Here is a 24,351-nt window from a genome sequence, read left to right as displayed (position 1 = left end):
AGCTCAGCAACGCAGCACGGGTAGGGGGAGGTGTCCCTGTGGGCAGAGGGAACACTCCTGTGGGAGTGGAGAGCTCCGGGCGAGAAACTTACCCCTGGGTCCAGTTCAACACTGCTGCTCCTGCTGGAGAGGCAAGAGGAGGCTCACGGTGATCACCTTGGTCTGACAGACTGCTGGGACCTGTGGCTACCTTACCGGGCAGCCCGAGGGGGGAAAGCCTTGGAGTAGGCAGGGCTGGGGACAAAGAGGCTGAGGGGAGACCTCCTGGCTCTCTGGGACTCCCTGGAAGCAGGCTGGAGCCAGGTGGGGGTTGGGCTGTTCCAGGTAACAAAAGGTAGAGAAGAGGAAATGCCCTGAAGCTGCCCCAGGGGAGGTTCAGGTTGGGCACCTTAGGAGGAGCTGCTTGGCTGAAAGGGTTCTCGGAGGCTGGCACAGGCTGCCCAGAGAGGTGCTTGAACCCCCAGCTCTGGAGGGGTGTCAGAGCCACAGAGATGTGGTGCTGAGGGCCAGGGTTTAGCACCAGGCTTGGCAGAGATAGAGAATGGTTGGAGCAGAGGAGCTTAAAGGTCTTGTCCAAGCCAAACAATCTTCTGTTTCTGTGACTCCTCCTCATCAGCTGTGGCCACACACTCAAGCTTGGCCAAAACAAAACCGAATCTGCAGCCCTGGGGGAAGAAATCATTTTCCTTCCTGATTGCATTCATAGCTCTGCTAAAAATAGCTCCCGGAGCTGCTGCTTATCAGCTCTGGGTGCAGCCTGAGCCACCCCAGGCACCACCAGACTTTGGAGCCACCTTTCACATCAGCCCTGGGGACACTCTGCCTGTGCTGGAGGCATCCCAGCTCTGCTCAGCACCCCACCTGGCTCAGCCTCACAACTGCCAGGAGGAGGGGATGGCATCGAGTGCCATGAGCAAATGCCAGGAGCCCAGGGATAGCCTCACCACCATCCCTGCACCACCTGAGAGTTCAGGGACAGCCTCACCACCATCCCTGCACCACCTCAGAGTTCAGGGATAGCCTCACCACCATCCCTGCACCACCTCAGGAGCCCAGGGACAGTCTCACCACCATCCCTGCACCACCTGAGTTCAGGGACAGCCTCACTACCATCCCTGCACCACCTCAGAGTTCAGGGACAGCCTCACCACCATCCCTGCACCACCTGAGTTCAGGGACAGCCTCACCACCATCCCTGCACCACCTCAGAGTTCAGGGACAGCCTCACCACCATCCCTGCACCACCTCAGAGTTCAGGAACAGCCTCACCACCATCCCTGCACCACCTCAGAGTTCAGGGACAGCCTCACCACCATCCCTGCACCACCTCAGGATGAATGTTTCGGTGCAGTCTGCATCCTCCCCCCATTCCATCCCCAGGCAAAGGGTGGAAGAGGCAGAATTAGGCCCTACTGGGTTGCTTTCCTGTTTTTACTGGGGCTGTGACACACAGAACTGGAGGCTTCTGAATAATGACCCTGCAGATAGAAGGGACCTGGAAATGAGCTCTGTCTCCACCCGGACACACAGCCTGCTGCATCCCTCTGCTGCCAGGGGCCAGGGCCAAGCATCACAGAACCAGAGTCACATTGGCTGCAAGAGACCCTGAAGATCATCCAAGTCCAAGCCTTATCCCAGCACTGCCCCAGGGCACCACCAAGCCATGGCCCTCAGCACCACAGCTCCATGGCTCTGAAACCTCTCCTGAGGTGGGGACTCCACCACTGCCCTGGGTAGCCTGGGCCAGGCCTGGACAACCCTTTTGGGGAAGGAATTGTTCCTCATGGCCAAACTAAACCTGCTGTGGGACAAGCAGAGGCACTTACCCTATGGCTTGTTCCTTGGGAAGGAAGACCACTGCTGAGATCTCCTGGTGCTGTCCCATGTTTACTCCTGATCTGCTGCTTCCCTTCACCTCCAAGGACTGATTTGGGTTATTTGATAGAATCACAGAATCATTTGAGCTGGAAGAGACCTTCAGGATCATGGAGGCCAACCCTTGACTCAGCCCTGCCAGGGCACCACCAAACCATGCCCCTCACCACACCCCATCTCCACAGCCTCAAGAGCTGGGCTGGCTTCGAGGATCCCCCCAAAGCTCCCTTCCAATCCCTACCCCCTGGCACTGTGCCTCAGCCACACTTCACAACCAGCCACAGAAACACAACCCAGCAGCTCTCTCCAAAAAATATTTATTAGCTCATGCCCAGGCCCTGGGGGGCTGCTGCCACAGCATCTCCTCAGGCAGCTGCAGCCACACAGCCCAGGTGTGCCCAGAGCATCTCCTCAGGCAGCTGCAGCCACACAGCCCAGGTGTGCCCAGAGCATCTCCTCAAGCAGCTGCAGCCACACAGCCCAGGTGTGCCCAGAGCATCTCCTCAGGCAGCTGCAGCCACACAGCCCAGGTGTGCCCAGAGCATCTCCTCAGGCAGCTGCAGCCACACAGCCCAGGTATGCCCAGAGCATCTCCTCAGGCAGCTGCAGCCACACAGCCCAGGTGTGCCCAGAGCATCTCCTCAGGCAGCTGCAGCCACACAGCCCAGGTATGCCCAGAGCATCTCCTCAGGCAGCTGCAGCCACACAGCCCAGGTGTGCCCAGAGCATCTCCTCAGGCAGCTGCAGCCACACAGCCCAGGTATGCCCAGAGCATCTCCTCAGGCAGCTGCAGCCACACAGCCCAGGTGTGCCCAGAGCATCTCCTCAAGCAGCTGCAGCCACACAGCCCAGGTGTGCCCAGAGCAACTCCTCAGGCAGCTGCAGCCACACAGCCCAGGTGTGCCCAGAGCATCTCCTCAAGCAGCTGCAGCCACACAGCCCAGGTGTGCCCCACCAGAGACTGGCAGCCACCTAAGTGGTCCATGGAGCACCTGGGCAAGGGGTGGGGGGTGTCTGACCACCCCCTTCCAGAATGGCTGCTCAAAGCCAGCAGGGAGGGCAGGGCAACACCTGGGGAGATGCTGGGGCCGGGCCCTGCACCGGGGCCTTTAGCAAGGACAAGAAGCTCCTCCAGCTCATCCCACAGCAGCTCCTCTGCCCCAGGGGACATCGCCTCAGGGGGTGTCGCCTCCACAACCAAAGAGCTTTGCCCCCAAAGGGTTTGCTCAAAGAGACAATCCTAAAGAGCAGAGGGGGCAGAACTTTTCCCCCTGTTTTCTTGAGAGAGCCCCAAGCTCAGAAGCCAACAGCTCTGCCTGCCCCTCTGGCCTCCTCTGGCCCTCCTCCTCCTCCTCCCCCCTCCCCAGCACACCTGAGCAAAGCCACCCTGACAACCATCCAACGAGCTCCTGCTTGCTCTCTGCACACCGCAGGCAGAAGTCTCCTGAGGCTTGCCCCCACGCCGGCCTCTTCCCCTCCTGCTTCGGATGATCTCACACAGCCCCTGGACAAGCAGGGCTGGAAATCCCCTCCCCTCCCTGCACCTCCTGGAGGACAGAGGGAGCAGCCCCACAGCTCACCCAGACCCCTCCTCAGCAGCCCAATCGGTGCCTGCTGAGCTCTTCACCTGCTTGCAGCCTCCTCCCTGCCCTGCGCCCCTGCCCAGGCCTCGCTGGCAGAGGGGGCAGTGCCAACAAGCCAGGGCAGGACTCTTCCAGGAGAACAAAGCAGAAAAGCTTGATACAAAAATAAGCTTTTTTTTTTCCTGTGTTTCAGTTTGTTTTCCTCTCTTCTCCAAACGGGGCAGAGCAGTTTTGCCTCTCTCCAGGCACCTTTCCTCCTCTTCTTCCTCCCCAGCTCTGGCCCACACCTCCTCGTTACCAGGAGCAGCTCTGAGCCTCCTTCCCCCACGCCGCTGGGTTGCAGCAGGGCCGGAGCAGAGGCAGGTCCACCCAGAGCAGCAGGGCCAGCGTCCCTCCAGGCGAGTCCCCCCACGCAGCTGCCTCACTTCTGCTCCCCCTCCTCGGCCACCGCAGCCACCTCGACGGCGCCGGCAGCGCTCTGCTCGTCCCCGCCGCTGGGCTCGGCGGCGCCGGCCGGGACGGTCAGCACCGTGCTCCCGCACGGAGCCACTTGTGTCACGTTCTGGATGGCCGTGCCCAGTCCCGGCAGCGTCAGCAGCTGGAAGGGGCTCACCACCTTCACCACCGTGCTGCCGTCCTGCACCGCCGCCGTGCTCAGCACCGTCAGGTTGGAAGCGTCCGGGTGGATCTCCACTGTCCCGGGGAAGCTGGAGCCAGCAGAGGCCAGTACCGTGTAGCCTCCCAGCAGCGGGGAGGAGGCTGGGGAGCTGCTGGCGGCCGGAGGTTGAGATGGGCTCTTGCCCAGCACCGAGGGGGGCAGGGTCGAGACCACTTTGCCGAGAGGGAGGTTGGTGAGCTGGGAGACTGGCACGCCGGGGGGCACGGCCAGCTGGGCCGGCTGCGACAGCACTTGGGAGGTGATGGCAGCTGGTCCAGAGGTGGCCCTGGTCAGCCTGGGGCGTTTCAAAGGTGTGGGGACAGTGACAGGCGTGAGGGTCATCAGGACGTTGTTGAGGTGCTGGGATTTGTGCTTCAGCTCCTTGGCTCGCTTGCGGTGCTCATCACACTGCTGCTCCAGCGCTGCGGGGAGAGGGGCACGGCATGGGCTGGGCTGGAAGGCACCCCCAGAGCTCAGCCAGCCCAACCCCCGAGTGGGCTGGGCTGGAAGGCATCCCCAGAGCTCAGCCAGCCCAACCCCCGAGTGGGCTGGGCTGGAAGGCATCCCCAGAGCTCAGCCAGCCCAACCCCCGAGTGGGCTGGGCTGGAAGGCACCCCCAGAGCTCAGCCAGTCCCACCCCCGAGTGGGCTGGGCTGGAAGGCACCCCCAGAGCTCAGCCAGCCCAACCCCCGAGTGGGCTGGGCTGGAAGGCACCCCCAAAGCTCAGCCAGTCCAACCCCCGAGTGGGCTGGGCTGGAAGGCACCCCCAGAGCTCAGCCAGCCCAACCCCCGAGTGGGCTGGGCTGGAAGGCACCTCCAAAGCTCAGCCAGCCCAACCCCTGAGTGGGCTGGGCTGGAAGGCACCCCCAAAGCTCAGCCAGCCCAACCCCTGAGTGGGCTGGAAGGCACCCCCAAAGCTCAGCCAGTCCAACCCTCTCTGCACTCAGCAGGGACATCCTCCACCAGAGCAGGCTGCCCAAAGGCCTGTCCAGCCTCACTTTAAATACCTCCCGGGCTGTGCCCTCCAGCCACCTCCCTGGGCAGCAGGTTGGCTCAGCTGGGACAGGCTGGTAGCAATGCTTGCAGAAGCAGCAGCCACAGGTTCACAGATTGGATTGGAAAAGACCCTCAAGGCTTATCTTGTCCCATCCCCAGTCCCACCACAGCTGGTTTAGCATCCACCAAGCTTCAACACAAACCTCCCCTTTCTCTCACAGAAGGCAACAGCCTGAAACAGTGCCAGGGGAGGGTCAGGTTGGAGATCAGCAAGAGCAGTCAGGGATTGGCACAGGCTGCCCAGGGAGGTGGTGGAGTCCCCATCCCTGGAGGTGCCAGACAAATCCCCACGTGGCCATGGCACTTGGGGACACGGTTTAATGGCCACAGTGGTGTTAGGTTGGAAAATATCTCTGAGTCCAACCTCCAACCCAGGCAATGCCATGACTGTGAAGCCCCTGGCAGTGGTGAGGAGTGCTGGGGCCATACCTGCCAGGTCCCTCGTGTACTGCTCCCGGGAGCGATCCATCTGGCACTTGTGGCTGGCCAGCACCTTCTTCACCAGATCCAGCATCCCAAAGTTCTGGACTACATTGTTGAGTAAAACAGCATCTTACAAACAAGAGAGAGAGAGAGCTTTGAGGAGAGGCCAGTTCCCTAGGCACAGTGTCCATGGCTTGCCAAGGAGCTGCTCAGCAGCCCAGACCTGCGGCAAGGCAGCACAAGAGGCTGGGGAAGAGGAAACAGCAGAAGTCATGAGACAGTGCAGGAGGTCAGCAGAGTCTAAAGAGTCCTTACCCTGCCTAGCTGGGCTGATAAGAACTTATCTGCTGGCACAGCCTCTGGTGCTGTGCTGTTAGCCCAGTGACCTCAGTGCCACCTCAGCTCCTGAGCCCGTTTTGACCAGGCCCAGAGGCAGCAGATAGGAAGCTCCAGGCACAGGGAAACAGAATCAAAACCACTCGAGATGTCCCCAGGCAGAGCCAAAAGCCTGCCCAGGGAGCAGACAGAAATGAGACTGAGTTGTGAAGATTAACTGTGCCCAGGCAGCCAAGAAAGCCACCAGCATCCTGGCTTGGATCAGCAGTGGTGTGGGCAGCAGAAGCAGGGCAGGGATTGTGCCCCTGTACTGGGTGCTGCTGGTGAGGCCACACCTCAAATCCTGGGGGCAGTTTTGGGTCCCTCACTCAAGGACACTGAGGGGCTGAAGCAGGTCTAGAGAAGGGCAACGAAGCTGGGGAAGGATCTGGAAAGCAGGGCCGGGAAGGTGCAGCTGAGGGAGCTGGGGGTGTGCAGTGTGAAGAACAGCCTGAGGCAAGACCTCAGGGCTCTCTACAGCTCCCTGAGAGGAGGCTGGAGCCGGGTGGGGGTTGGGCTCTGCTCCCAAGGAACCAGGGACTGAAGGAAACGGCCTCAAGCTGCTCCAGGGGAGGTTTAGGATGAAGGTGAGGAACAATTTCTTCCCCAGAGGGCTGTCAAGCAGGGCAGTGTGAGAGTCTCTGATACTCCATCGTGCCCAACCCCGTGCAGAGATAAGGGTCTGAATGGGCAAGGCAGTGGTCCTCAACGAGTCTCTAACGGCTCTGGAGCTCCAGGCCACACCTGCTCTTTGCAGACAAATTAACAGGAAGAGACAAGTTCTGGGATGGCAGCACTGAGGCTTTCCTCTGAGTCAGGCTTGGATCCACCTGCACCCAGCACCAAGAACAAAGGACCTGCAGCGATCCCCTCAGACCTTGCTGGATCCAAGGATGGTGATCTCCAGTCTCAACCTCTCCCAGCTTCAATCCATTCCCCCTCCTCCCATCACTCCCAGCCCTTCTCAGAAGCCCCTGCCCAACTTTCCTGCAGCCCCTTTCAGGCCCTGCCAGGCTGCTCTAAGTTCTCCCACGCCCAGGTCCTCACCACCAAGCTGCAGCGGAGGATCCTGCGCTCGCTGCTGCAAGCCCTTCATGGTCTCCAGCAGCTCCTGGTGGAACTCCTGGATTACCTCTTCCAGGAGTCCCATGTCCTTCAGGCCTCTCCAGAAAGCAAAGGTGTCATCTGGAGGGAGAGAGAGCAGAGGAGAAGCTCACAGTCCTCAGAGGAGCAGTGGTGACCTGCTCGGGCTGCCCTCTGGCCCCAACAAGGCTGATGCCCTGCTAGGCTGCAGGGACAGGGTGGTTGGGTGTGCACCCAAAGGAGGGCAGGGTGAAGGGCTTTGCCCACCCTGCCACACCGATGCTCAGAGGAGTTCCACTTCCCCCTCCACTTCAGCATTCAAATTCGGAGGGTAAGTGAGCAAAGCTCCTCTGGAACCCCAAATCTCCTGGGTGCAGCCAGACCTCACCCATCCCCAGCTCAGAGCACTCCAGAGGAGCAAGAATCCTTTCATGGCCTCTCTGATTCTCAGTTTGCTGTTTCATTAGAGCCACTCCAAGCTCTCAGCCTGACCTTTATCAGCAACAACTTCCTCCCAAGAGGATCACAAGATCACAGATGTCAGGGGTTGGAAAGGACCCAAGGAGATCACAGGCTTACAGGATGTCAGGGGTTGGAAGGGACACAAAGAGCTCATCGAGTCCAGCCCCACCCCTGCCAGAGCAGGACCACCCAACCTAGCTCAGGGCACACAGGAACACATCCAGACAGGCTTGGAAAGGCTCCAGAGGAGGAGACTCCACAGCCCCTCTGGGCAGCCTGTGCCAGGGCTCTGGGACCCTTCCAGTCAAGAAGTTTTCCCTTGTGTTGAGCTGGAACCTCCTGTGCTGCAGCTTCCATCCATTGCTGCTTGTCCTATCCGAGGGAGCAGTGAGCAGAGCCTGTCCCCCCCCTCCTCTTATAAACATTGATTCAATCCCCTCTCGGTCTTCTCTTCTGCAGACTAAGCAGCCCCAGGGCCCTCTGCCTCTCCTCAGCAGGCAGTGCTCCAGGATGCCACAGTTGGGCCACAACAGGCAGGATGTAACAGCACCAAAAGCACAACCCCGGTGGAGATCCCTGCTGCTTTCCCCTCCCTTCCCTTGCACCTCCTCCACCCTCCCCTGCCCTGGATTGGAGGCGCCGGGTGGGAGCCTCAGCCCTACCTCCAACGGTGGTGCACCAATCGCTGGCATCCTCACAGGTTTCTATGGTGATGGTGGCTGGGGATCCATTCACTGCAACCAATAGCAAAAAGAGAGAAGAAAAAACCCCATCCCCAGGCCTGCCCTAAGCCCTCTGCCTTGCTGCTGCCAGCAGCAGTGCCCTGCCGCGCTCCTCGGACTGCTCCTTTCGCCCGCACACCACCGCCTGGAGCCGAGCAGAGCTCTGGGGGCTGAGCAAAAACAACACCACCAGAGGACCTCACCCCAGCAGATGGGGAAGCCACACGTGGGTGCTGTGCCAGCAGCTCCCATTTGTTCCAGGCTGCAGCTCAGCACCCCAGGGAATCGTTCTGCAACCCTTCTGCCCGTGAGCACGGAGCCAGGAGCAGCCTTCCCCTCTGCCTGCTCCGGCACACAGCAGCTCTGCTCGGGGCAAAGCTTCCAAGGCCCACGGCAAGGGGATGAAGGAGCAAGAAGGGCCGCCTGAGGGCGTGAGGAGGAGGAGGAGGATGGGCCCTCGTCCGAGGGCGTGAGGAGGAGGAGGAGGATGAGCTCTCGTCCGAGGGCGTGAGGAGGAGGAGGATGGGCCCTCGTCCGAGGGCGTGAGGAGGAGGAGGATGGGCCCTCGTCCGAGGGCGTGAGGAGGAGGAGGAGGAGGAGGAGGATGGGCCCTCGTCCGAGGGCGTGAGGAGGAGGAGGAGGAGGAGGAGGATGGGCCCTCGTCCGAGGGCGTGAGGAGGAGGAGGAGGAGGAGGAGGAGGATGGGCTCTCGTCCGAGGGCGTGAGGAGGAGAAGGAGGATGTGCCCTCGTCCGAGGGCGTGAGGAGGAGGATGGGCCCTCGTCCGAGGGCGTGAGGAGGAGGAAGAAGAAGGGCTGCCCGAGGGCATGAGGAAGAGGAGGAGGGAGGCCTGTGCGTACCATCAGCGGGCGCGGGCGTCAGGGGGATGTACTCGGTCGAGGTCTGACTGCTCAGGGACACTCTGGCTCCAGTCAGGTCGATTTTGGTGCTCCTGCAGGTGTTGGAGCAGACCTTTGTGTGCTGGTAGAAGTCCAACTCCCCCGAGTCCATGATCTTCCTGAAAGGCAGGCAGCAGGGACAGGGACAGGCAGGTCAGGGAGCTCCAGCACACAGCCCCTGAGGGTCCTCACCCCCCACCCAGAGCTCCCAAAGCCTCGGGTGGGAAGCAAAACCACAGCCTTGAGACTCCCCCAAGCTTGAGTCCAACCCTCACAGCCCCTAAACTGGGTCCCCAGAACAGCAAAGGGAGCAGAGGCAGCAGCTGGAGTCATGGAATGGGTTAGGTTGGAAGTGAGCTCAAAGTTCATCCAGTTCCAACCCCCTGCCATAGGCAGGGACATCTCCCACTGGAACAGGTCACTCAAGGACTCATCCAGCCTGGTCCTGAACATCTCCAGGGAGGTTGTGGAGCACAGAAGCACAGAATGTGATCTTTGATCACATTCTGTGCTTCTGTGCTCCACAACCTCCCTGGGAAACCTGTGCCAGTGTCTCACCACCCTCAACCTGTGCCAGTGTCTCACCACCCTCAACCTGTGCCAGTGTCTCACCACCCTCAACCTGTGCCAGTGTCTCACCACCCTCACTGCAAAGTGCTTCCTCCTCAACGTCCCTTGAGCAAGTCCCCTCTGAGACAGCACCAACCCAGAGCTCATGCAAGCAGCACCCAGAGCCTGCTCCACACAAAACCCAACCACCACCCTTCAACTGCAGCAAGGGTGAAGCCTGTCAAGGAGCCTGGCATGGGCAGAGAACAGCTGAGGATGGAGGACAGGGAGTGGAGAAAGGTTCTTCTCCAAGTCCAGCCTAGAGAGGCTGAAATTTAGTTCTAGAGAGTTCTTCACCACTGGAGCACTCAGCCTGGGCTGAGAGGCTTAAGAGACACAAGATGTGTCCTTAGATCCCATTCTGTGCTTCTGTGCTCCACAACCTCCCTGGGGGTGTTCAGGACCAGGTTGGATGAGGCCTTGAGCAACCTGTTCTAGAGGTAGGTGTCCTTGCCTATGGCAGGGGGTTGGAGCTGGCTGAGCTTTGAGCTCCCTTCCAACCTAACCCATTCCATGATTCTGTACTGGCCCAGGTTGCCTGGGGAGGTTGTGGATGCCCTCTCCCCGGAGGGGTTCAAGGCCATCTGCCCCAGGGGAGGCTCAGGTTGGACATGAGGAACAATTCCTGCTCCCAAAGCGTTGCCAAGTCCTGAGCAGGCTGTGCTGGTGCTACAGACACTCAAGGAGATGCTCTGTGGTCACCTGCTGCTCAGTACCACATCCCCCTGCAGCCCAGCCCCAGCCTGTGCTGGTGCCCAGCAGCGTGGGCAGCAGGGGCAGGGAGGGCATTCTGCCTGCTCTGCTGAGACCCCAACTGCAGTGCTGGGGCAGCTCTGGAGCCCTGGGCACAGCACAGGCCTGCTGGAGCAGGGCCAGAGGAGGCCACAGCAGTGCTGGCAGGGACAATTCCTGGGAAAGCAGGGATGGGAGATGAGGAAGAATTTGTTGCCAGTGAGGGTGGGGAGACACTGGCACAGGCTGCCCAGGGAGGCTGTGGCTGCCCTTCCCTGGAGGTGTTCAAGGGCAGGCTGGCTGAGGCCTTGGGCAAGCTGGGCTGGTGGCAGGTGTCCCTGCCCGTGGCAGGGGTTTGGAGCTGGCTGAGCTTTAAGGTCCCTTCCAACCCATTCTGTGATCCCATGGGATGTTCTCCTGATGTGTTTAGGACTTCAGCCAGCTGCCACAAGGGCACTGGAACTCTGATGGGCACTGGTGTGTCTCAGCATGCTGGCAGTCAGTCTGGTCAGCACCCACCCCTCCCATTGCAGCATCTCTGCTTTGCAGCCCTTTGTTGTTTGCTTCCCTCCCTCCCCCCTTCATGCCATGGATTTATTTAAAGCTTATTTCTCTTCTCTAGTCTTAACCACAGTAATTTAATTCTTCTCTGGTCTTCCTGAACCACCAGCCTGAGCCTGTGATTTAATTAAAGCCTCTCTCTGCCTGTAGGCAGGATAAAAAGCATCACCTCTCTCCCTAGGAACTGCCAGTGGTTTGTCCTCCCTTCCCAAGGTGACATTGTTCTGCTGCCTCACTGCAGCCATCTCCCCTTGGTCCTTCTCAGCAGCTTTTGCTCTCCACGTGGACTTTGCATGGGAGGCTTGCAAGGGAGCAAAACCTCCAGCAGGAAAGGTGGGAAGGCACAGGAGCCAGGCTGGGCAAGCTCAGGGGCTTGTTGGCCAGGAAAGCCTGGGGGTGCTCTGGAGACAGCTGGGGAGATCCCACAGCCAGTGCTGCTGCCTCCTTTGCTTCAGCTGAGGGTCCTTGGCTGGGCTCAGCAACCCCACTCCTGGGGGTCCTTGTCTGGGCTCAGCACTAGGATTAAGCCCCACTCCTGGGGGTCCTTGTCTGGGCTCAGCACTAGGATTAAGCCCCACTCCTGGGCTCATCACCAGCATTAAGCCCCATTTCTGGGGGACCTTACCTGGGTTCATCAGCAGGCTCAAACCTCATTTATTTGAGTTGTAGAGTCAAAAAGGGAAGAAAGAGGCTTCCTGCTGCCTCAGCCTCAACTTGCACTTAAGTCAGAGTGGAAAGATGCTGGTGGGACCAGACTGGGACCTTCTCTTTCCTCCCTCAATCAACCAAGAGTCCATCAGTCCCAGCCAGGGTTGCTAGGTAAAATCACAGACCCCATGCAGAAGAACCTGCCTGGAAAAGTTGGGACCAGCTCCCCAAACCAGCTTGTTGGGAGATCCAAGTGCTGCCCTGCTCTGAGAAGGTGGGAGAGCAGCAGGACAGGGCAGGTCTCTGCCACGGGGAGTCTGATGGGCACAAGGGCAGCTGATGTCCTCAGAGGAGGTCAGGAGATCCCAGGGAGAGGGACCCTGTGCAACAACGCAGGGCAAAGACAAAACTGCTGGTGGAGAGCATGACCCAGGGGGCTGGGAAGAGCTTTCCTCCCCTCACTGCTGTTAGGGGAATGGCAGCATGGGGGCTCTGGATGGTTCATTTCTCCCTCTGAAGGCTTTTAGGCAGCAGCAGACCTGCCAAGAGCAGCGCAGCTTGTCCTGACGCTTCCTAATGCTCAGCTTTGCAGGGAGTCTGTGCTCCACAACCTCCCTGGGCAACCTGTGCCCGTGTCTCTTGCCCCAAATGATGCCCAAAGGCACTGGGCAGAGCCCGTTGAGGTTCCTGCAGCAGCAGGCAGTGGTGGCTGTGCTGTGAAGCAGCAGAGGCTCAGTCCCAGCCCGGCAGCGCCCCCGGCTCACCGCAGCATGATGCCGTTCATGCGGATCGCTCGCTTCCAGTCCTTCAGGGTCGACTTGCCTGCCAAGTGCACAAACTCCTTGGGGCTGATCAGGTGGTCATCAAACTGCAGAGGGCAAGAGGGCAACATCAGCAGGACAAGCCACAGGTCCCCAGTGCCGTGACTGGGCAGCAGAGCCAGCGCCTGGCAGCGGAGCGTGGCAGTGGCGCAGTGTCCGCACTGCTGCTGCAGCGGCACCACGGCAGGAGAGGCTGCCAGAGTCACAGCCTGGGCTGGGAGAGACCCTCAAGATCATCCAGTCTGGAGAGACCTTACCCCAGCACTGCAGGGGCACCACCAAGCCATGGCCCTCAGCACCACAGCTCCAAGGCTTTGAAAGCTCTCCAGGGATGGGGACTGCACCGCTGCCCTGGGCAGCCTGGGCCAGGCCTTGACAGCCCTCAAGGGGCAGAAATGGTTCCTTGTGTCCAACATAAACCTCCCCTGGGGCAACTTCAGGCCATTTCCTCTGCTGCCAGGCAGCCAGCAACAGAAGAAGGGGACACAGCCTCAAGCTGTGCCAGGGCAGGTCTAGGCTGGATGTTAGGAGGAAGTTGTTGGCAGAGAGAGTGATTGGCATTGGAATGGGCTGCCCAGGGAGGTGGAGTGGCTGTGGCTGGAGGTGTTGAAGCCAAGCCTGGCTGGGGCACTTAGTGCCATGGTCTGGGTTGGTTGGGCAGGGCTGGCTGAGCTTGGAGCTCTCTTCCAACTTGCTTGAGTCTATGTTGCTTGTTCCTTGGGAGCAGATCTCAACCCCACCTGGCTACAGCCTCCCTGCAGGCAGCTGCAGGCAGCAATGAGCTCTGCCCTAAGCCTCCTCTGCTGCAGGCTGCACACCCCCAGCTCCCTCAGCCTCTCCTCACAGGGCTCTGCTCCAGGCCCCTCCCCAGCCTTGCTGCCCTGCTCCAAACAGCACCTCAACATCTCTCTTCAATTCAGGAGCCCAGAACTGGACACAGCACTCAAGGTGCAGCCTGAGCAGTGCTGAGCACAGGGGCAGAAGAACCTCCCTTGTCCTGCTGCCCACACTGCTCCTGAGCCAGCCCAGGATGCCATTGGCTCTGCTGCCCACCTGGGCACTGCTGCCTCAGCTTCAGCTCCTCTCTCTCAGCACCCCCAGCTCCCTCTCTGCCTGCCTGCTCTCAGCCACTCTGGCCCCAGCCTGCAGTGCTGCTTGGGGTTGTTGTGGCCAAAGTGTAGAACCCTGCACTTGGCCTTGTTCAATCTCATTCCCTTGGCCTCTGCCCACCCATGCAGCCTGGCCAGGTCCCTCTGCAGGGCTCTCTACCCTCCAACAGCTCCACACCTTCTCCTAGCTTGGTGCCATCTGCAAGCTTACTGAGGAGCCAAGGAAGGCTCTAACAGAGGCATGGGAAGCACAAGCCCAACGTTGGGAGCCTTTCTTCTCACCTGCACACACTTCACATTGATCCCAGGGCACACAAACTTCCTCCAGATGAGGTTGGCTTTGCTGTCCCCACAGGTGATGGGGTAGACAATCTCTGCCTCCAAACTGTCCTCATCTTCAGCCATCTTCACTTCTCACAGGGAACAGAAGAAGGGAGAGAGCAAACAGAAACATGAGTCACAGCCCCAGCACTGCTAAAGCACTTCTGAAGGTCAGGCTTAAAAACAACAATTCAATGTAGCTGATGCATGGTGGAGCTGTGGTTGGGTTTGGGACCAGCACTTTACTCCTAGAGCCTCCAACTTCATCCCTTCCTCCCCAGGGAAAAACTTCTCAGGCAGAAGAGACTGAGCCTGAAATCAGTGGGCAGGGTTGGAAGTAATCCAATTAATACAAAGATGAGGAAATGCTCTTCAGCTCCAGAAGGTCACCCCTGACTTCTGGGTAGAGCTGTCCTCGAGTCAGCTCCAGCACAACTGGTCACAGTCTCGGCTCAGTAAAGTCATCTGCGGCCCAAGCCAGCAGAGGTGGCTGCCGAACTGACAGCCCCAACACGAACTGCAAGGGCAAGGAGCTGGAGGTGGCCACACGCAGGGTCTCAGCCTGCACCAGGAGAGGGCAGCAGCAACCCAGGCAGCAGCTGCCAGCTTGCTGCCAGTCACCCGGCCCCCTGCAGCTCACTGGGTGGTCCTGGGTGCTGGGGAGAGCATCCCTGGTACCCCCCAGGGAGAACAACCTTGATACGCTCAAGAGATCATCCCCAGCACCACCAGGAACCTTAGGAGAGCATCCCCAGTACCCCTTGAAGATCACCCTCAGGAGACCATCCCCAGCACCACCAGGAACCTTAGGAGAGCATCCCCAGTACCCCTTGAAGATCATCCTCAGGAGATCATCCCCAGCACCTCCAGGAACCTTAGGAGAGCATCCCCAGTACCCCTTGAAGATCACCCTCAGGAGACCATCTCCAGCACCACCAGGAACCTTAGGAGAGCATCCCCAGTACCCCTTGAAGATCATCCTCAAGAGATCATCCCCAGCACCACCAGGAACCTTAGGAGAGCATCCCCAGTACCCCTTGAAGATCACCCTCAGGAGACCATCCCCAGCACCACCAGGAACCTTAGGAGAGCATCCCCAGTACCCCTTGAAGATCACCCTCAGGAGATCATCCCCAGCACCACCAGGAACCTTAGGAGAGCATCCCCAGTACCCCTTGAAGATCATCCTCAGGAGACCATCTCCAGCACCACCAAGAACCTTAGGAGAGCATCCCCAGTACCCCTTGAAGATCAACCTCAGGAGACCATCCCCAGCACCTCCAGAAGAACATCCTCTAGGACAGCATCCCTGGTACCCCCAGGAAAGCAGCTCCAGGAGAGTAACCTTGATACCCTCAAGAAAGCACTGTCAGGAGAACATCCTCAGGAGCTCACCCCCAGTACCTCCAGAAGAACATCTCCTAGGACAGTGTCCCTGGTACCCCCAGGAAAGCAGCTCCAGAAAAGCAACCTTGATACCCTCAAGAAAGCATTCTCAGGAGAACATCTCCAGCACCCTTAGGAGATCATCCCCAAGGACAGCATCCCTGGTACCCCCCAGGAGAAAATCATCTGGACCAGCCACCAGCTCTGCACAGCAGTGGCCAGACCCTCTTGGCCAGCACCAGTAGAGGGCTGTGCCACACGGGGGTGGTGGAGCTGGCACAGGTCAAGCAAGGGGCTCCAGCATGGGCTGAACCTACCTAGGACTGCTTCCTTCAGATGGGTGGAGGCTGTGAAGGCAGCAGCAGCTGCAGCAGCTGCATTTTCTGTCTCCAGAGTGTCTTCATTTATGTCACCACTGAGAAGAGCATGGGAGAGGCAGAGTTAAGCCATGTGGAGGAGCCACCCCCAACACCCCAGGAGATGTTGCTTCAGAGTCGCTCAGGCCACATCTTCCCATCAGAGCCAGGAGGCAGCTCTGGTTTGGGAGGCTCAGCAGCTCCATTTTCCTGCAGGCAGATGCAGCCCTCACAGCCGCAGGACCACCACTGCCAGCAGCTCTGCCAGCTGCCCCAAGGAGCTGCCTCCAGCGTGAGCCATGCTGGGGAGCTGGCATTGTGGGGGTGCTGTCAGCATGGCTTCTCACTCAGAAGTCACTGCCAGCCTCTGGCAGCTTGGTCTGAGAAGATTCCTCCAAGAAAAACATTTGTGAGACAGGCAGAGGCTGGCTGAATCCTCTGGTGCACACAGAGCTCCCAGGAGCAGGACCTCAAGGAGCTTCAAATACACCACAAAGGAGTCTGACAAAGGTCAAGAGCAGATGCATGAGCAGAGAGAAGCCAACGTGAGCTACAGCCCCTCAGGATCCAACCTGAACCCCTCCCAGGACATTAACTCATAGTTGGCTGCTCCACTGGTTCCATGCTCCCCACCCCACAGAGCTCCAGCTGCTCCTGGGGCTTTGCTGCTGCAGAGACTGAGCTGGTCCTGCCCGGCACCTGCACCCCTCTTGGTCACTCATTCCAGCTCTCCCTGTGGTGTAGAGAACCCCAAGGGATGGGGAAGGCATCTAGGGCTGTGATCTGGGACATGCTCCTCACCACCTCCATGAGGGAGGAAGGCTCCCGAAGGACCCAACCTGTGCATCACAGCTCCAATTCCTCATGGACCTTAAGGAACGTTTGGCTTCGCTGTTGAAGATGCCCAAGTATGACAGCAAGCTTGGGGAAAACAACTTCTGATCCACTTCAGCAGGCAAACTTCCTAAGGAAGGCTCCAAGGAGATGACAAAGCTGAGTCCCACCCCAGTTTGAGTGGCTTAAAATAGGTGAGCAAGAGGAAGTGGCCTCAAATTGCCCCAGGGGAGGCTTAGGTTGGACACAAGGCACAATTTCTGTCCTGCAGGAGTCATCAGGCACTGGCACAGGCTGCCCAGGGAGGGGGTGGAGGGCTCATCCTTGAAGGTGTTCAAGAAGCATGCAGCCAGGTCATGTGGGGACATGGTTTAGTGGCCACGGTGGGGTTGGGTTGAACTGAGTGACCTTAAAGCTCTCTTCCAACCCCAACGATTGTATGCTAATGGTCCCAGTGACTCACCGGCAGCCACAGGTCCCTCCCCTGCTGCCACCGGGACAGGCACATTCAAGAGCAACTGGTTTGTGGCTCCTGGCCTCCCAACCCCAGAGCTGCAGGGTGGAACTGCAGCCTCGGAGCATCCCTCCCTTCATCAGCTGCAGGGCAGGAACCTGGTATGGAGCAGCCCTGAGATAAGGAACAGGTGTGGGCAGCTGCTCAGCCTGCCTGGGTGAGTAACCAACAGAGGCTGGTGCAGAGAATCAGGGAATGGGTTAGGTTGGAAGGGAGCTCAAAGCACAGCCACTTCCAAGCCCCCTGTGCCATAGGCAGGGACATTTCCCACTGGAACAGGTCACTCAAGGACTCATCCAGCCTGGTCCTGAACACCTCCCTGGGAAAACCATGCCAGTGTCTCACCACCCTCAACCTGTGCCAGTGTCTCACCACCCTCAACCTGTGCCAGTGTCTCACCACCCTCAACCTGTGCCAGTGTCTCACCACCCTCACTGCAAACAACTTCTTCCTCACATCCAGTTTCAGTCTCCCCTCTGCCACTTCAAACCCATTCCTCCTCCTCCTGTCATTACAAGACCTTGTCAATAGTCCCTTCCCAGCCCTCCTGTGGCCCCCTTAAGATCCTGGAAGGCCATTCCAAGGTCTCTTGGAAGCCTTCTCCTCTCCAGGCTGCAGAGCCCCAACTCTCTCAGCCTGTGCTCATAGCAGAGCTGCTGCAGCCCTCTGAGCATCTTCATGACTCTCAGCAAGAGCCGAGGCAGCTCCACTTGAGGAGCAAAGACACACTAGGATGGCACTGCCTCTGCAGCTCCCAGTCACCAAGCACCCCCATGCCAGGCACAGAAGGGTGGTGAGGAGCCAGCAGGACTCCAAAAGGACAACTCAAGAGCTAACATCTGCACACAGGTGGAGATTCCAGCAGCAACAGCGAGGGCCTCAAAACTGAACTCAGCATCTGAGCTGGGGCTGCAGCAGAGCTAACCACAACCACCCCCTAAGTCCTGCTGTGAAGGGCCCAGGGCTGTCACTGAGGCCCTGATGAGGACCCAGAGATTGCCCTGGCACCACTCAGGTGCCCACCACCACAAGTGATGCAGATGATTAACACACCCAGCCCAGCTGCCTACAACCACGGGTGGGAGGTTGCCCAAAATGCCACCCTGGTGTACAAGCACCCCAGCTCTCACCCGTGCTGGGAGAGGTTGGTGGTGACCAGCACTGTCTTCACCTCCTCCACACCACCTCCATCCACTGCTCCATCAGGTGTTGTCACCACCACCACCTCCTCCATGTGAACGCTGACGTCCGGAGTGGCCATGGCAGGGCAGCAGCAGGCAGCGACGGGCAGCAGGGCCCTTGGTCACCAGCTGCCTGTGGAGAAAGGAGGAGAAGAGCCACCTGAAAAGGTCTCCCTCCTGGAACTGGCCCTGGAGAGACCATCAGTGCAGTGGGAACAAGGAGAGAGGGGGCCGAGGGGAATCCAAGCTCCTAAGGGGCGGCTGAGCAGAGCTGCACCACTCCATGCCAAGAGGAAGGATGAGGAGGGGCTCATGGCCCAACACATGGACTGCAGGAGGTGAGAGGTGGGAATGGATTGGGCTGGGGGTGGCAAGGGGCAGAGAGGGAGACTCTGAGGAAGTCAGATCCTGGCCCTGGTGGTCACCAAAACCTCTCTGAAGGCACTCAAGCTTGAAAGTGGCCTCCAGAGGTACCTCAAACTATCTCAGAGGGTTTCACCGTGCCCAAGGAGCTCACCACTGCCTGCTCCATGGCAGAGGCAGGGACTGTGCTCACCTCAGAGGGTTTCACCGTGCCCAAGGAGCTCACCACTGCCAGCTCCATGGCAGAGGCAGGGACTGTGCTCACCTCAGAGGGCTCTCAGTGCCCAAGGAGCTCACCACTGCCTGCTCCATGGCAGAGGCAGGGACTGTGCTCACCTCAGAGGGCTCTCAGTGCCCGAGGAGCTCACCACTGCCAGCTCCATGGCAGAGGCAGGGACTGTGCCCATCTCGGAGGGCTCTCAGTGCCCAAGGAGCTCACCACTGCCAGCTCCATGGCAGAGGCAGGGACTGTGCTCACCTCGGAGGGCTCTCAGTGCCTAAGGAGCTCACCACTGCCAGCTCCATGGCAGAGGCAGGGACTGTGCTCACCTCAGAGGGCTCTCAGTGCCCGAGGAGCTCACCACTGCCAGCTCCATGGCAGAGGCAGGGACTGTGCCCATCTCGGAGGGCTCTCAGTGCCCAAGGAGCTCACCACTGCCAGCTCCATGGCAGAGGCAGGGACTGTGCCCACCTCGGAGGGCTCTCAGTGCCTAAGGAGCTCACCACTGCCAGCTCCATGGCAGAGGCAGGGACTGTGCTCACCTCAGAGGGCTCTCAGTGCCCAGGGAGCTCACCACTGCCAGCTCTATGGCAGAGGCAGGGACTGTGCCCACCTCAGAGGGCTCTCAGTGCCCAAGGAGCTCACCACTGCCTGCTCCCCCGCTAAGTCACAGACACACAAAACCTAACCAGGCAGGAGAGGCTCCCCAAGCCTGCAGAAGCCAAGTGACATCTGCAAGCTACCTCCAAGTGGGTGCATTTAAGGCAGAAGCTCTGAGACATCACTCAACAGCAGCCCCAGTGCCCATCCCTGCCAGGTCACACTCACAGACAAGCAGCAGCCTGGGGGAGAAACCCAAAACTTCAGCTCCTGGCTCCAGTTTCCACATGCACAGCACAGGGTGGCAAAGTCCTGTTCCCATGGGACACCATCACCCACATCTCCTGCCACTTCATGGCATAGGTTCACAGAATGGGTTGGAAGGGACCTTAAAGCTCAGCCAGCTCCAAACCCCTGCCATGGGCAGGGACACCTGCCACCAGCCCAGCTTGCCCAAGGCCTCAGCCAGCCTGCCCTTGAACACCTCCAGGGAAGGGCAGCCACAGCCTCCCTGGGCAGCCTGTGCCAGTGTCTCCCCACCCTCACTGGCAACAAATTCTTCCTCATCTCCCATCCCTGCTTTCCCAGGAATTGTCCCTGCCAGCACTGCTGTGGCCTCCTCTGGCCCTGCTCCAGCAGGCCTGTGCTGTGCCCAGGGCTCCAGAGCTGCCCCAGCACTGCAGTTGGGGTCTCAGCAGAGCAGGCAGAATGCCCTCCCTGCCCCTGCTGCCCACGCTGCTGGGCACCAGCACAGGCTGGGGCTGGGCTGCAGGGGGATGTGGTGCTGAGCAGCAGGTGACCACAGAGCATCTCCTTGAGTGTCTGTAGCACCAGCACAGCCTGCTCAGGGCTTGGCAACGCTTTGGGAGCAGGAATTGTTCCTCGTGTCCAACCTGAGCCTCCCCTGGGGCAACTGAAGGCCATTTCCTCTTGTCCTGTTGCTTGTTCCTTGGGAGCAGAGCCCAACCCCCACCTGGCTGCAGCCTCCTCTCAGGGAGCTGCAGACAGCAATGAGCTCTGCCCTCAGCTTCCTCCAGGCTGCACACCCCCAGCTCCCCCAACTGCTCCTCCCCAGCCCTGCTCTCCAAACCCTTCCCCAGCTCTGTTGCCCTTCTCTGGTCCCACTCCAGCTCCTCAATCACCTTCTCGAGGTGATGGCCTCAAAACTGACCCCAGGATTTGAGATGTAGACCCCAGTACAGAGGGGCAGTCCCTGCCCTGCTCCTGCTGCCCACACCACTGCCAGTCCAAGGTGGGCAGCCATGGCCAGCAGTGGGGTAAGGGCCGGTAGGGAGCCCCCCCCAGTTCTACCAGGTCTTGGTGCAACCTGGAAAGGTCTCCTCAGGTCACCCCCTGTGTCTCTGAGCAAGCACCAGGGCAGATCTGGGGTGAGATGGGACAAGAAAGGTAAAGACTAAATAGTGCTTCACCGGGGAGGGTCTTTGGGGGGGGGCAGTGGCAGCTAGGGGAGGGGGCTCCGACTGCTGGGGGAGGTGGGGAGCACACTGCTGGGGACAGGGTGGCATGGGGAGGGCTGGGCACTGGGTGCAGCAAGCAACAGGGGTGCACAGAGAGGGGACTGAAGCGGGGGACACGACACAAATTCCAGCACAGAGGTGCACGGAGGAGGGGAACGCACCGCGGGGGGGTCCTCTGGCTGCACAGATGCAGGAGGTACACAAGGTACACGGTGGGGAAGGGGCGCATGGGAGGGGGACTTGGGGGGGGCTACATGGCAGCTAAGGGGAGAGATCAGGAAGGGGAGGGTGGGGGCCACAAGGGGGTGACTGCTGCTGGTGGGGTGGGGGGAGGTTACACGGGGAGCTGAGGGTCTCCTCATGCTGGGGGGGGAGTGTGGGCTACAGCGGGGGCTGAAAGCGGTGGCTGGGGAGGGTCACAGGAAGGGCTGGGGAGGGGGGCACAAGGCTGGGGCCGGAGGGGGCAGGGTCGGTTGGTCGCACGGGAAGCTGCGGGAGCAGGGGAGGGTCGCAGTGGGGGTCCCCTCACGCCGGTCGCCCGGGAGGTGCCTCCCCACTCCTGGGGGGGGGGGAGCGGGGGTGGGTTCGGTGGCGGCTGCCTGCACTCCGCATAGCCCCACGCCGCCAGGCCCAGGGCGCCCCCCGGGCAAGCACACACCGTGCGCGCTCCCGCCGGCGGGAACGGAGCAGGGGAGAGGGGTGGGGGGGAGGCGGGCGGGGGGGGCAGGCGTGGGCGCTCCCGCTGACAGCGGCGGTGCGCGGGAGGGAAGGGAGGAGGGAAGGGGGAGGAGGAGGAGGAGGAAGGGAGGGGGGGGTGGGGGGGGGGCGGACGACGGCCGGGCGCTGCCGCCGTCTCCTGCCGCTGCCGTAACGTCCTGACGCTCCGCAGGGACCCGGCGGCCGGACGGCGCGTACGGAGCGCGGGCAGGGAGCGGGGAAGGAGGCCCCGCGGCGGGGCCCTCGCACGCTTACCTCGGCCCGGGCTGCCGCCGCCCCGCGCCGGGCTGGGCCGGCGGAGGAGGGCTGCGGCGGAGGTGCGGCAGGGAAGGAGCGCAGGCAGGGTGAGGGGTGTGCGGCAGCGGGGGGGGAGCCGGGGGAAGAAGCGGGCGCCCCCCGCGCAGGCGCAGCAGGCTCCCCGGCGGCGGCTCCCGGGACTTATTTGGCGGGGCCGGCGCGGCCCTAACTGCCCGGGAAATAGGGACCGGGGGCGCGCAGTGCGCATGCGCGGCGGCGGCGGGGCGGGGGGAGCGCGCCCGGGGGAGCCGCTGCCGGGGAGGGGGCGAGGGGGAGCCGCGGGGGCGCTGCGGGAAACGACACCCCCCCCACACCCCCCCGCCACGCCGTCCCCCGGCGCTTCTGCGTGGCCTCCTGTGTGCTTTTCGGGACCCTGCGTGACCCTTCCCGAGCCTCCTGTGTGCTCCCCCCCCCGGTAGAATCCCGAGTGGCCATTTCGGGGCTCTGCGTGACCCCCCGCTCGCCTTAACCCCCTCCTCTCTAGCCCACATATGACTTGCACGTCCTTCTCCCCCCTCTCCCCGGGACAGACGTGTCCCCAGGTCACGCGTGTCGCCTGTGTCACCTGCGTGTGTCCGCCCCGCAGCCATACATGTCCCGCGTGTCTCTGTGTGTGTCCCCCCCGCAGCCATACATGTCCCGCGTGTCTCTGTGTGTGTCCCCCCCGCAGCCATACATGTCCCGCGTGTCTCTGTGTGTCCCCCCCGCAGCCATACGTGTCCCGCGTGTCTCTGTGTGTCCCCCCCCCCACAGCCACACATGTCCCGCGTGTCTCTGTGTGTCCCCCCCGCAGCCACACATGTCCCGCGTGTCTCTGTGTGTCCCCCCCCCGCAGCCACACATGTCCCGCGTGTCTCTGTGTGTATCCCCCCCGCAGCCACACATGTCCCGCGTGTCTCTGTGTGCCCCCCCCGCAGCCACACATGTCCCGCGTGTCTCTGTGTGTGTGTCCCCCCCGCAGCCACACATGTCCCGCGTGTCTCTGTGTGTGCCCCCCCCGCAGCCACACATGTCCCGCGTGTCTCTGTGTGTGTGCCCCCCCCGCAGCCATACCTGTCCCGCGTGTCTCTGTGTGTGTGTCCCCCCCGCAGCCACACATGTCCCGCGTGTCTCTGTGTGTGTGCCCCCCCCGCAGCCATACATGTCCCGCGTGTCTCTGTGTGTGTGCCCCCCCCGCAGCCACACATGTCCCGCGTGTCTCTGTGTGTGTGTGTCCCCCGCAGCCACACATGTCCCGCGTGTCTCTGTGTGTGTGCCCCCCCCGCAGCCACACATGTCCCGCGTGTCTCTGTGTGTGTGTCCCCCCCGCAGCCACACATGTCCCGCGTGTCTCTGTGTGTCCCCCCCGCAGCCACACATGTCCCGCGTGTCTCTGTGTGTGTGCCCCCCCCGCAGCCATACATGTCCCGCGTGTCTCTGTGTGTGTGCCCCCCCCCGCAGCCACACATGTCCCGCGTGTCTCTGTGTGTGTGTGTCCCCCGCAGCCACACATGTCCCGCGTGTCTCTGTGTGTGTGCCCCCCCCCGCAGCCACACATGTCCCGCGTGTCTCTGTGTGTGTGTCCCCCCCGCAGCCACACATGTCCCGCGTGTCTCTGTGTGTCCCCCCCGCAGCCACACATGTCCCGCGTGTCTCTGTGTGTGTGCCCCCCCCGCAGCCACACATGTCCCGCGTGTCTCTGTGTGTGTGTCCCCCCCGCAGCCACACATGTCCCGCGTGTCTCTGTGTGCCCCTCCCGCAGCCACACATGTCCCGCGTGTCTCTGTGTGTGTGCCCCCCCCGCAGCCATACATGTCCCGCGTGTCTCTGTGTGTGTGCCCCCCCCCGCAGCCATACATGTCCCGCGTGTCTCTGTGTGTGTGCCCCCCCCGCAGCCATACATGTCCCGCGTGTCTCTGTGTGTCCCCCCCCGCAGCCACACATGTCCCGCGTGTCTCTGTGTGTCCCCCCCCGCAGCCATACATGTCCCGCGTGTCTCTGTGTGTGCCCCCCCCGCAGCCATACATGTCCCGCGTGTCTCTGTGTGTCCCCCCCCGCAGCCACACATGTCCTGCGTGTCTCTGTGTGTCCCCCCCCGCAGCCATACATGTCCTGCGTGTCTCTGTGTGTGCCCCCCCGCAGCCACACATGTCCCGCGTGTCTCTGTGTGTGTGTCCCCCCCGCAGCCATACATGTCCCGCGTGTCTCTGTGTGTGTCCCCCCCGCAGCCATACGTGTCCCGCGTGTCTTTGTGTGTCCCCCCCCGCAGCCACACATGTCCCGCGTGTCTCTGTGTGTCCCCCCCCCGCAGCCACACATGTCCCGCGTGTCTCTGTGTGTGCCCCCCCCGCAGCCACACATGTCCCGCGTGTCTCTGTGTGTCCCCCCCGCAGCCATACGTGTCCCGCGTGTCTCTGTGTGTCCCCCCCCGCAGCCACACATGTCCCGCGTGTCTCTGTGTGTGTGTCCCCCCCGCAGCCACACATGTCC

At 61.1% G+C, this 24,351-nt stretch overlaps 1 protein-coding gene across 1 annotated transcript; it reads right to left on the bottom strand.

Moving 5' to 3' along the window:
• Window positions 1–3,616: 3,616 nt before the first annotated feature.
• GMEB2 (glucocorticoid modulatory element binding protein 2) lies at window positions 3,617–22,046 on the bottom strand. Its single transcript, XM_064167669.1, has 10 exons — window positions 21,841–22,046; window positions 18,157–18,340; window positions 15,640–15,737; window positions 13,898–14,025; window positions 12,450–12,553; window positions 9,097–9,254; window positions 8,178–8,249; window positions 7,018–7,155; window positions 5,602–5,724; window positions 3,617–4,538 (listed from the first exon to the last, which is right to left on the bottom strand). The coding sequence occupies exons 2-10, from the start codon at window positions 18,285–18,287 to the stop codon at window positions 3,880–3,882; spliced, it is 1,611 nt and encodes a 536-aa protein (XP_064023739.1). The 5' UTR covers window positions 18,288–18,340; window positions 21,841–22,046; the 3' UTR covers window positions 3,617–3,879.
• Window positions 22,047–24,351: the final 2,305 nt, after the last annotated feature.

Source organism: Pogoniulus pusillus, chromosome 29 (assembly GCF_015220805.1).
Source record: "Pogoniulus pusillus isolate bPogPus1 chromosome 29, bPogPus1.pri, whole genome shotgun sequence".
NCBI lineage: Eukaryota > Metazoa > Chordata > Aves > Piciformes > Lybiidae > Pogoniulus > Pogoniulus pusillus.
Note: the sequence above shows the minus strand (reverse complement) of the source record. Positions and strands in the feature narration are given on the sequence as shown.